This window comes from Felis catus, chromosome B1, assembly GCF_018350175.1.
Source record: "Felis catus isolate Fca126 chromosome B1, F.catus_Fca126_mat1.0, whole genome shotgun sequence".
In the NCBI taxonomy this organism is placed as follows: domain Eukaryota; kingdom Metazoa; phylum Chordata; class Mammalia; order Carnivora; family Felidae; genus Felis; species Felis catus.
The window spans coordinates 132,492,620-132,504,559 of record NC_058371.1 but is presented as its reverse complement, the minus strand read 5'-3'; the positions used below and the strand labels follow the sequence as shown (position 1 = coordinate 132,504,559).

The following is an 11,940-nucleotide window of genomic DNA, read 5'->3' as shown; positions in this document are numbered from 1 at the left end:
GATGAGGAAACTAATACCAGAAATATTAATAACTTGTCACAAGTTCCCAGTATTCAATTCTGTTTTAGGTTGATAAACTAGATGTCTTCCCCATGGTTACTGTATGACCAGATGAACTAATACACAGTCCATAATATCACTAGTTTATGACTTGAGTTCTTTCATGTATAAATCAGTTCGCTGCGGTTTCTGGAAAAATAATTCTTGCTGAACAGTATGATGCCAAATGAAGAGACGACAAAAACACTTCATTGAATGCTTAAAATAAATCAAGACACTCCCTATTTAATGTGCACATAAATCATGTAAATTCAAGAAGAATTTAAGAAAATTTTTTAAGAAATAACAATTTTAGGTAGGCAATTATAAGGAAGATAACAATCATGCATGCCAAGGCTACGTGATTCTTCCACAGGCCCCAGGGGGAGATATCGATGCCCTGGTTTACCAAAAATTCTTCGCCAGTACATCTGAAATTCAACAGAAAAAGAATATAACTTTATCCTTAGTTATCTGTCAAGTTTTACTCTCAATGTATTCACAGTTCCCATAGGTTCCAAGTCTTAAAGAACTATGCCTTTATATATAATGGGTAACAAGGAGGGCTTACAATTCTGCTGGATACTATGCTAAGCAGTCCATATGTAACAGTTTAGTTAATCCCTGAAACAACCCAGTGAAATAAATATTATACCCATTTAAAAAGATGAAGAGACTAAGGTTTAAGGAACTTGGCCAAGTCCACCGATTCACACTTTGAACCCAGTCGCTAATCTCTCCAAATTCATTTGTTTTCAGATCTCTGATGCTGCTCTCACTCCTGACAGGGAAAACCTCAGTTTTAACAGATGACATCTAAGGCCCCTACCAAGTTGATCAAAGCTCTTTACAGAGCTCACTACCCACCAACCAGATGTACAAAGAAACACACGCTAAGAATTCTAAAGCTAGGAAAAGAGGTGAGCGAGGGCTTCCTGCCCCCGCTGCTCTCCAAGCAGGGCTGGAATGAGCACTGCAGATACTCAGCAGCAGGACATCACCAGCAGGCCCACCTAATCAGGTGTAAGCCTCGGTGGGGGCTGAGCTAGAGCAGGATGGAGCGGCCCTGCCACAGTTTAGAAAAGCACCTGGTCCTAAAACTACCTGGTGCAGCCATACTACCTGGTACGCCATGTGTGTGCAGCTCCTCCAAAAATGTTATACCCAGACAAAAGAGAGTGGGCAGAAAACTTCTCTTCATACAGGTTTTTCAGAAATACTTCAAAATAACAATTTGCCCTATTACTAAGAATTATTTCTATTCTACTTGAGAATAGTTCATGAGATTCTGGATACCAGCATTCTCTTTTCTTTCATTGATCGATGTAGCAAAATCAAACCATTAACAACAATCATCGACAAGAAAAGGGTTATTCAATTTTTAAAACAACATCCTCTGATTTTATCAAAATCTGCATTTCTGTTTGACATTATGCAAAAAAATGGGACTTCTTTCTCAGCTTACTGAAAGGTGTTTCCTCCTTTGGAGGATACATCCCTCAAAAAGGATGTTCTGGGTCAGTTTAAAAGAAAAAAAGATAGTCATGTAGACCTCGATTTCATATTGTCTCCTAGTAAATGCAGGAGGAAGTGGCAAGTGCCAACAGCACGGCAGGACAATGATCCTCCCCTCTGCTGCCCTTTTAGCTCTTGCTCCTGGCCTTGGGTTGGGCTTACAGGAAGCCATAAGTTTATGGATCCGTGCACTTCACACACTCCATACAATTCCAATATTCCAAGGCTTTGGTAATATATCAAAGCAGCTCATTTCAAACTCAAGTGTTCAGAAAGTCAAAACTAAAACTCACAATCAAAACAGCCAATGAATCTTTTTTAAAGGCCCCCAATGAACGTATCAGAAACATTTCTCCATCTGAAGTACAATTTTCACTGAAGCAAATGCCAAGGAGATGGGCACTGGTGTACAACCCAGAGAAGTCAGTGAAAGGACCTACACCAGCCAAGCAGCCCAGTGGGCTTTCTACATACACCACAATAGTAAACAAATCCACTACGACACTGAATATGAACTTACGTCGCATAACTACAGGTATTATTTGTTGTTATGTTGAGTCCTGGGCAGAAGTTTTGTCCCAAAAATTCATTATGCTGCAAAGCCTATAACACAAGGGGGATGGGGCAAGGTAAACAGTTTTAAATTTCAAAAAACTTCAAAGAATTATCATGCCCTCCTAGTTTAATCTTTATTGCTATTTCTACAAACAAACCAAGCTTCACGTTCACAGTCTCTGCCACACCAGAGCACCTAAAATTCTTTTCCTTGGCAACTGAGTAGTCTAAGGTTGAGATTTTAGCTTCCAAAACAAAGGGAAGTAAAGTAGTTGGCAAAGAGGGGAGACCTCTGGCTCCTTCCTTCTTCTCTCCCCAATTTTATAATCCCACAGTGTACTCAAAATCATACAGCAGTACTCAGTGACTATCGTTCATTTATGGTGAGAATCTTTTGTATTATTCTTGTTTATTTTCATCAAAACCAGTGCTAATTCTTGGGAGTTAGAAACCCAAATATACTATATTAAGACAGTTTTCTTTGGAGTTGATTAGCTTTCTAAAACCAAGATAGTGGCTGTATTATATGCTCTTTGTTTTTGGGTTTTTTTGTTTGTTTGTTTCTTTCTGAATTCAATATAAAATACGTATTCTAGGCCCCCCATCCTCTATTTTCATAGTGAACTGAAACACAACTATATTTCTTTATATCAATTAGTTAATCTTTCTCCCTCATGAGGAGTTATCTCCCCACCCTTCACCTCCTTCAGACAACTGGGTAACTGGGGAAACCTCAGGTGATTATCAAGGTGATCTAAGGCTTAATAGAAAACTCTCCATTGCTCCTAAAAAAGAAACCCCTGGAGACCTTCACAGTTCACAGCGGGAGACAAGGTTGTTAGGCTTTATTCTGGTTGTCCCTAGCTTGGGAATTCTAATCCTAGAATTAATCCGGTGCTAGGATCACAGAGACAGATGAGGAAAACTCACCGCAAAGCCATATCGAGGAATGCTGAAGTACTGAAGCCATGATAGCCAAGGCTGGATGGTTGTGAGATTTACCAACAGCCCTGAAAATATCTACAAAAAGAAAGTACCAAGAATCAGACCTGGTGAGGGGATTTCATGAAGAATTACAGAGAATACCTCCTTTAAGTCCCCTACAACCTTTATAAACATTTGTTAAGACCAACTCTGGACATTCCTTCCATTCCTCTTTGCATGAGTATGCCTCTCTATCACTGAGGCTGTTTATGGTTCTCAGGGAATGACAATATATAATATATGTGCCATTAATTGGAAGACCCTTAAATTTCAAGGCTTCTACTTTCTGTAACTGCACACAATGAAAGGTCAAGAAGTACTGACTGTTCTCACGATACAGACACTATATGTTCCCACAAATACATACACCAGATCATATCCTGAACATCTCATTCCTCTATTTCCAAAACACAGTATGATTTGTTATTTAAAAACGTTTGCATTCTATCTCTGCATGACTATAGAAATAGTTTGGGGGTCAGGATGCATACTTAACCTACAGCCTGGAACTGGTATATAGCACAATGTGGTGAAGTGAGGCATAAAATATGGTGAATACCTTCATTTAAAGCTACCAAAAACCAGGTGACGGGGTGGCTCAGTTAAGCATCCAATTTCAGCTCAGCTCATGATCTCATGGTTCATGAGTTCAAGCCCTGCATTGGGCTCTATGCTGACAGCCTGCTCTAGATTCTGTGTCTCCCTCCCTCTCTGCCCCACCCCTGCTCTGTCTCTCTCTCTCAAAAATAAACAAACATTAAAAAAAAAAAATTTAAAGCTACCATAAAACAGTATGACAATGAAGATCCCAGGAAGGATTACTCCAGCAACAGATGGCTACATGAGAAGAGGTTCATATAAAATTTCTAACTGGCCCTAGGAATGCTGGGATAGACATTAACCTGATGTCACTGAGGGACTACATATTTTTGAACTCCACCTAACCAGGTGCTTACTATACCACACACTGCGTCTCTAAGTAACATGGTTTTATGACTGGTTTTAAAAGTTCTATATACAAACATTTAAATAATAAGACGAAGCATCTAATATAAAACACAAGACATTTTTATATATTGATGACATGTAATTTATTGGATAATATAGAAAATACATGCAAGGTTTATCAATTTCTCAATAATGTTTAGATTTCAAACTCACAGTTTGCCAAAGTTTGTGCTGATTATTTTCCTTTTTTTTTTTTAAATTTTTTTTAACGTTTTTATTTTATTTTTGAGACAGAGAGAGACAGAGCATGAACAGGGGAGGAGCAGAGAGAGAGGGAGACACAGAATCTGAAACAGGCTCCAGGCTCTGAGCTGTCAGCACAGAGCCCGACGTGGGGCTCGAACTCACGGACCGCGAGATCATGACCTGAGCCGAAGTCGGACGCTTAACCGACCAAGCCACCCAGGCACCCCATGATTATTTTCCTTTTAAAGACATCTATTCCTATTCTAGCAGAAAGAACATGTATATTAATAGACTAAGCATTCCTGTTGACTTCATGTCGTAGGGGGCAATGTGGTAACTAGTTGATTCATGTATTGATTCATCTATGTGCATGTAAAATTAAGGGACATGTAAGATTAGGATTCAGTAACTACTTAAAAAAAAAAGGTAAGTAGAAATATATTCATATAAGGGAATGTCAGGAACCCAGAAAGGCAGAGACACAGTACTGTGCGGGCTCTGGAATGTTTCAGTATTTTTAGACACTCCTTTTCAAAATACAGGAGGGACCCAAGACAGACTACCCACACTGCAGACCATTTTGTTTCTCATGGAACTTAGCTATTCCCTTGGAAAGGAGTAGATACATCCAAACCATTAAGTTATTGCTTAAGCCAGTCAGCAGTTCTCTAACACTAGCATAGAAGTTGGGCAATTGACTGCTGTTTATATAGGGAATCTTAAAATCAAAAATTTTCTGTTTTTTTTTAAGTTTATATTTAAATTCTAACTAATTAACATACACTGTAATATTAGTTTCAGGTATGCAATTTAGTGATGCAACACTTGCATATACCTGGTCCTCATCACAAGTACACTCTGTAATTGCCATCACCTATTTAACCCATCTGCCCACCCACCTCCCCTCTGGTAACCATCACATTTTCTATGGTTAAGAGTCTGTTTCTCAGATTGCCTCTCTCTCTTTCGTTTCCCTTTCCTTGTTCATTCTGTTTCTTAAATTCCACATATAAGTGAAATCATATGCAATTTGTCTTTCTCTAACTTCTTTCACTTAACGCTCTCTAGCTCCATCCATGTCATTAAAAATGGCAAGATTTTATTCTTTTTTATGACTAATATTCCATTGTGTATATATACCACCTCCTCTTTATCCATTCATCAGTTGATAGACATTTGGGATCTTTCCATAATTTGGCTATTGTTGATAATGTGGCTATAAACACAGAGGTGCATGTATCCCTTCAAATCTGTATTTTTATATCCTTTGGGTAAATACCTAGGAGTACAATTATTGGATCATAGAGTAGTTCCATTCTTAACTTTCTGAGAACCTCCATACTGTTTTCCAAGTGGCTGCACCAGTTTGCATTCCCACCAACAATCTAAGAGGGGTCCCCTTTCTCCACATCCCTACCAATAACTGTTGTTTCTTTCGTTGTTAATTTTAGCCATTCTGACAGCCATTTAGACATTCTTCACAAGATGAAAAGGAAAATTCATTTTGAATTTGTTTTTGTGTATGGTGTACGAAAATGGTCCAGTTTCATTCTTTTGCATGCAGCTGTCCAGTTTTCCCAGCACCATTTGTTGAAGAGACAGTCTTTTTTCCATTGGATATTCTTTCCTGCTTTGCCAAAGATTAATTGGCCATATACTTGTGGGTTCATTTCTGGATTTTCTATTCTGTTCCATTGACCTTTGTGTCTGTTTTTGTGCCAGTACTATGCTGTCTTGATCACTACCGTTTTGTATTATAACTTGAAGTCCAGAATTGTGATGCCTCCAGCTTTGCTTTGCTTTTTCAAGATTGCTTTGGCTATTCGGGGTCTTTTGTGGTCCCACACAAATTTTAAGATTGTTAGTTTTAGCTCTGTGAAAAATGTTGGTGGCATTTTGATGGGGATTGCATTAAATGTGTAGATTGCTTTGGGTAGTATAGACAGTTTAACAATATGTGTTCTTCAAATTGATGAGCATGGGATGTTTTTCCATTTCTTTGTGTCCTCTTCAATTTCTTTCATCAGCGTTCTATAGTTTTCAGAGTACAGATGTTTTTACCTTTTTGGTTAAGTTTATTCCTACATATCTCATGGTTTTGGGTGCAATTTTAAATGGGATTGGTTGCTTGATTTCTCTTTCTGCTGCTTCATTATTGGTGTATAGAAATGCAACAGATTTCTGTATGATGATTTTGTATCCTGTGACTTTACTGAATTCATGTATCAGTTCTAGTAAAATTTTTTGGAGTCTTTCAAACTTCCTATATAGAGTATCATGTCATCTGCAAATAGTGACACTTTTACTTCTTCCTTACAAATTTGGATGACTTTTATTTCTTTTTGTTGTCTGATTGCTGTGGCTGGGACTTCCAGTACTATGTTGAAAAAAAAGTGGTGAGAGTGGACATCCCTAATTTCTGACCTTAGAGGAAAACCTCTGTTTCCCCCATTGAGGATGTGGGGTTTATGTGGCCTTTATTATGTTGAGGTATATTCTCTCCAACCCTACTTTGTTGAGAATTTTTATCATGAATGGATGTAATACTTTGTCAAATGCTTTTTCTGCATCAATTGAAAGGATATGGTTCTTATCCATTCTTTTATTAATGTGGTGCATCATGTTGATTGATTTGCAAATACTGAACCACCCTTGCAACCTAGGAATAAATCCCTCTTGATTGTGGTGAATGATTCTTTTAATGCACTGTTGGATTCAGTTTGCTAGTATTTTATTGAGAATTTTTGCATCCATGTTCATCAGAGATATTGGCCTATAGTTGTCTTTTTTAGTGGAGTCTTTGTCTGGTTTTGGAATCAGGGTAATGCTAGTCTCTTGGAATGAATTTAGAAGTTTTCTTTCCTTTTCTATCTTTTAGAATAGTTTAATAAGAATAGATATTAACTCTTCTTTAAGTGTTTGGTAGATTTCTCCTAGGAAACTATCTGGCCCTGGACTTTTGTTTGTTGGGAGGCTTTTTATAACTGATTTAATTTCTTTGCTGGTTATTGATCTGTTCAAGTCTTCTATTTCTTCCTTTTTAAGTTTTGGTAGTGTATATGTTTCTAGAAATTTATCCATTTCTTCCAGGTTGTCCAATTTGTTAGTATATAGTTTTTCATAATGTTCTCTTATAATTGTTATTTCTGTGCTGTTGGTTGTCACCTCTCCACTCTTTTTTAATTTTATTTATTTGGGCCCTTTCTCTTTTCTTTTTGATAAGTCTGGCTAGATGTTTATCAATTTTATTCTTTGAAAGATTCAGCCCCTGGTTTCATTTATCTGCTGTATGGTTCTTTCTTTCTTTCTTTCTTTCTTTCTTCTTTCTTTCTTTTTCTTCCTTTTCTTTCTTTTTAGCTTCTGTATCATTTATTTCTGCTCTAATCTTTATTATTTCTCTCCTTCTGCTGGCTTTAGGCTTCATTTTTTGTTCTTCTAGCTCCTTTAGTATAAAGTTAGGTAGTTTATTTGAGATTTTTCTTGCTTCTTGAGGTAATATACTTTCCTCTTAGAATTACTTTTGCTTCATCCCAAAGGTTTTGGACCATTGTGTTTTCATTTTCATTTGTTTCCATGTATTTTTTTTAACTTGTTCTTTGATTTATTGGTTGACCCATTCATTGTTTAGTAGCATGTTATTTAACTTCCATGTATTTGTGGTCTTTCCAAATTTTTTCTTGTAGCTGACTTTCAAGTTTCATAGGGTTGTGATATGAAAATATCTATGGTATGATCTCAATCTTTTTTATTTGTTGACCCATTTGTGATCTATTCTGGAGAATGGCCCATGGGCACTTGAAAAGAAAGTGCCTTCTGCTGCTCTAAGATGGAATGTTCTGAATATATCTGTTAAGTCTATCTGGTCCAGTGTGTCATTCAAAGCCATTGCTTCCTTGTTGATTTTCTGCTTGGATCATCTGTCCATTGCTGTAAGTGAGGTGTTAAAGTCCCCTACTATTATTGTATTATTATCAATGCGTTCTTTTATGTCTCATTAATAGTTATATATTTTTGGGTACTTTCATGTTGGGGGCATAAATATCTACAATTGTTAGATCTTCTTGTTGGATTGTACCCTTTATTATGATATAGTGCCCTTCTGCATCTTAGTCTTTTGTTTAAAGTCTAGTTTGGTTTTTGAAGTTCCAGTTTATCAAGGCTTCACTATACGTCACCAAGAAGAATCTTTTAAAAACTCATTTGCAACAAAATGCTAACTAAATTTATAGCAATAATATTAAAACAGTAGCCAAAAAGGCTAGGGAATGTCAAGAAAAAGCTGTACATTCTCTAATATAAGCTATCCTTCAATACATGGCCTCCTTAAAGCAGAGAATCTAATTTACAGAATCCTCCAAGCTGGTTTCAGGTAACAGGTAAATTTGCAGGAAAGAATAAGGGGAAATAATTTATTCTTAGCAAAGCACAGTTTCTACTCACCATCATAAACACAAAGGAGATGGTCATGAGAAGTGTTGCTATGGATACCACACTCTGGCCTGCTGCTATGGCCAGTGCCATAGAACTGGCTGAATAAGCCACCATCATGAGGGTAAACATCATGATGAAGAAAGCCTCCACAACTGGTTTCAATCCTTGGTTGGGAAGAAAAGAGGGGGTTGAATCCAACCACCTAGGTAACAGTGTATTTGAGATTGCTCTGTGCAAATGGCACTATAATATTTTGAGAAACAAATATCAGAATGAAGAAAATTCATCCTCTATCCGACCACCCCATCCTACTGTATAAAGTTATCATACACTTTCTTTTTATACTTACTGTATAAGTACATTTCTATGTAGCATCTATGCTCCTTTATGTGTAATTATTAACAATTTCTGAGCGCCTGAGATGGACAGCTGTAGGCAACACAAGTGGTCACAATTCTACAGCCATTTCTTCTAAGAAGGAAACTTGTCAAGAGCACATTCGTTCTACCCAGATATCACCACATGACTACTGGCTATAACTGCGTTGTGTGAAGAAACTGGGAAGATGAAGATTATGTGACCTTCCAGTGGTTTCACTATCTGGGGTAGTGTCTCCAAAAGCCAAGTCTCCCAAGACAAATCACCATATAACTCTGGGATTGAGGGTGGGGCTAAATAAATTTCATAAGACTACTTTACAAATCATAATGGACTAATATTATGGGTCATATAATCTGAAGATTTTGGAAGGAGCCTGAGGATCTAGGTTCTATGCCTAAATACTTGACACACCTCTTATTTGTAAAATGGAAGTTTAATTCAATCAGTGAATCTTCTTAGTGCTTTAGTTATATATATATATTTTTTTAATTAAAATATATATTTCTGATGTGTATGTGTTTATGTGTATCAGTAAAATACATGGAAATTCTGATGCAGTGAGCCTGGGGTAAAGCCTAAACACAATGCACAAATGAATCTAATAACCACACCTATCAAACAAGTATTTGTATTAAACTAAGAAGCCCCAAAAGTCACATCTTTCACTATCTTCACACACAAACACATGCATACACACAAAAATATAAATGGTACTAAATATTCCAGCTCCTCCAGCATAGTGTCAAACAATCTTGTGACTTCTTTCCATGTTTGTAAATGATACATAGCATCTCACAGTAAAATACAGTTTTATAAAAAGTTTTAAAAGTTAGTTTGGGACAAGTCTTGAAAAAATGTTCTCAGAGAAGTTCTTGAGAGTGTGCACAATGGATAGATGTCTCCTTATCTCACTGGCGTGGTTTAGAGTTTGAGAACCAAAAACATGCTGGTATAAACAAATTGGCCTACCCTCATATCCAAGACTAAAGACACACATACCTTTTGTCATGTTGCTTACCTAACAAGAAGTATATTATACAAGTAAATATAATACTTGGTAATAACCTCATGGGTAGTAAATCAGATATCAGTTTTCCAAAGAAATAAGATGACACTCTGTAGTATCCACTGATATATTCATGTCTGAAAAAGAAAAACTCATCCTACATTAGTTTAGGAAGGCAGAGAACAGATTAGATTGCTCACTGTACAGACTTCTGCTGCCACCAGGGGTCTAACAACTACAGCTTCTCACATCCTGGAGGTGAACACCCAGCCTCCATCCTTGTCAGCATCAGGCACCATCTTAGGTGGGGGCCTCTCCTGGGATGTCACCTCCATGCGGGTCTGTGCAACACCCTTCTTCTCATTATAGAACTCCCTCCGAGTGCCGCCCATTCTGCTCCCTGAGCACCTGCTCCCAGTGAGCAGATCTGTCTCTTCCCTCTCTCCCAGCACTGGAGCTCAGCTGTGGTATCAGCTTTACTTTCTCCCCACTTTTGATTATGAAGAAGGTGACACTGCTATCCTCTGAACTTCCTAATGCAGTCTTGGATCACTTCTTCCAACCTCATGATAAAAAAGAAAATGGCACTTCTTCCTTCAATGATCATATCCTCCAACCATACATCCCTGTCAGCTATGAAATCCTGTTTTCTTTCCTCTCTACTTCTAGATCCCTTCCTCTTCCTGACATCTTCCTCCTATAATTCCAAACTCCTCCACCAACATCTTTATTCTTTCCCTCTGGAAGGATTCCTTTCCTCAGCATGTAGATATGGGCAAATTTCTTCCAACTTTAAAAAACACAAGAAACAAAACAGCCCATACCTTCTTTTAAGGCTGCCCTTTGCCTTCTTCTAGTCCCCCTCCCATTGAGGGCTAAGCTGGGTTCACATTCTTTGTCAACTTTACCTCCTTACCTTATATTTACTGGCTCAATCCACTACTTTCTCTCTACCAAGCCCCTCTAACTTTTCTTGTGAAAGGCCATTAAGACTTATCATTTGCTAAAAACAAAAGCTCCTTTTCAGCCCCTTTATTGCTGGCTTTATCTGCAGCATTTGGATTTGCTGGCTCTGCCCTAATCTTGAACTCCTTTTTCCCTTGGTATCAGGTCCCACAGGTTCATGACTGCCTTTTCAGTCTCTGGATGCTTTTTCTCAACATTGGCAATCCCTAGGAACCACCCTGCAGCCCAATACAGGATATGACCAGTTTGACCAACACCCCCTGATACCAGACAGCCCCCTTCCTGGAACAGGGACCTACTCACATAAAGAGCTTCTTCTCAACCACAAAAAGCTCCACAGCTGAGACACTGCTGAAACACTGGTTGGTCGTGAGGAAGAAGAGGACCCCTGATCTGCAATGAGAGAAAGGAAAAAAAAAGCACTGCAGTCGATTAAACATTCTTAGATCAATTTTCTACCCATGAAACTCTCCTCAAATGATACCTTATAACATCAAATAGAACACTGTTCTGGTTTAAACAGAGGGAACTATGAGCTCCATCAGCTCTCTCCCTACCATCTCTCTGTACACACAGTGGTACCCCTGGGACTCCACAGAGCACAGTTTGGAAGTCACAGTCCTGGATTGCTATGGATTGAATTGCGTCCTCCCCAATTCCTATGTTGAAGCCTAAACCTTCAATGAGATGATATTTAGAGACAATTCTGTCTTTGGGAGGTAATGAGATTTAGATGAGACCATGAGGGTACAGTCCCCATGACAGGATTAGTGTCCTTAAAAGAAAGGGAGAGACACCAGAGTGTGCTCTCTCTCTGCCATGTGAGGGAGGACACAGCAAAAAGGTGGCCATCTGTTAGCCAGGAAGAG

The 11,940-nt window shown here is 38.1% G+C and overlaps 1 protein-coding gene across 10 annotated transcripts in view; it reads right to left on the bottom strand.

Moving 5' to 3' along the window:
* Nucleotides 1-251: 251 nt before the first annotated feature.
* The window catches only part of ABCG2 (ATP binding cassette subfamily G member 2), a 130,553-nt gene continuing 118,864 nt past the window's right edge, over nt 252-11,940 (bottom strand). For 9 of the 10 annotated variants that reach the window (XM_045056108.1, XM_045056107.1, XM_045056106.1 and 6 more), the window contains 6 exons: nt 11,375-11,464; nt 10,118-10,242; nt 8,728-8,882; nt 3,040-3,129; nt 2,075-2,157; nt 252-470 (listed from right to left, as the gene is read on the bottom strand). In XM_045056108.1, coding sequence (XP_044912043.1) covers nt 323-470; nt 2,075-2,157; nt 3,040-3,129; nt 8,728-8,882; nt 10,118-10,242; nt 11,375-11,464 — 691 coding nt within the window. In that variant the 3' untranslated portion in view covers nt 252-322. The remainder of the gene's footprint in view (nt 471-2,074; nt 2,158-3,039; nt 3,130-8,727; nt 8,883-10,117; nt 10,243-11,374; nt 11,465-11,940) is intronic. The other variant, XR_006596960.1, reaches the window with a different exon arrangement.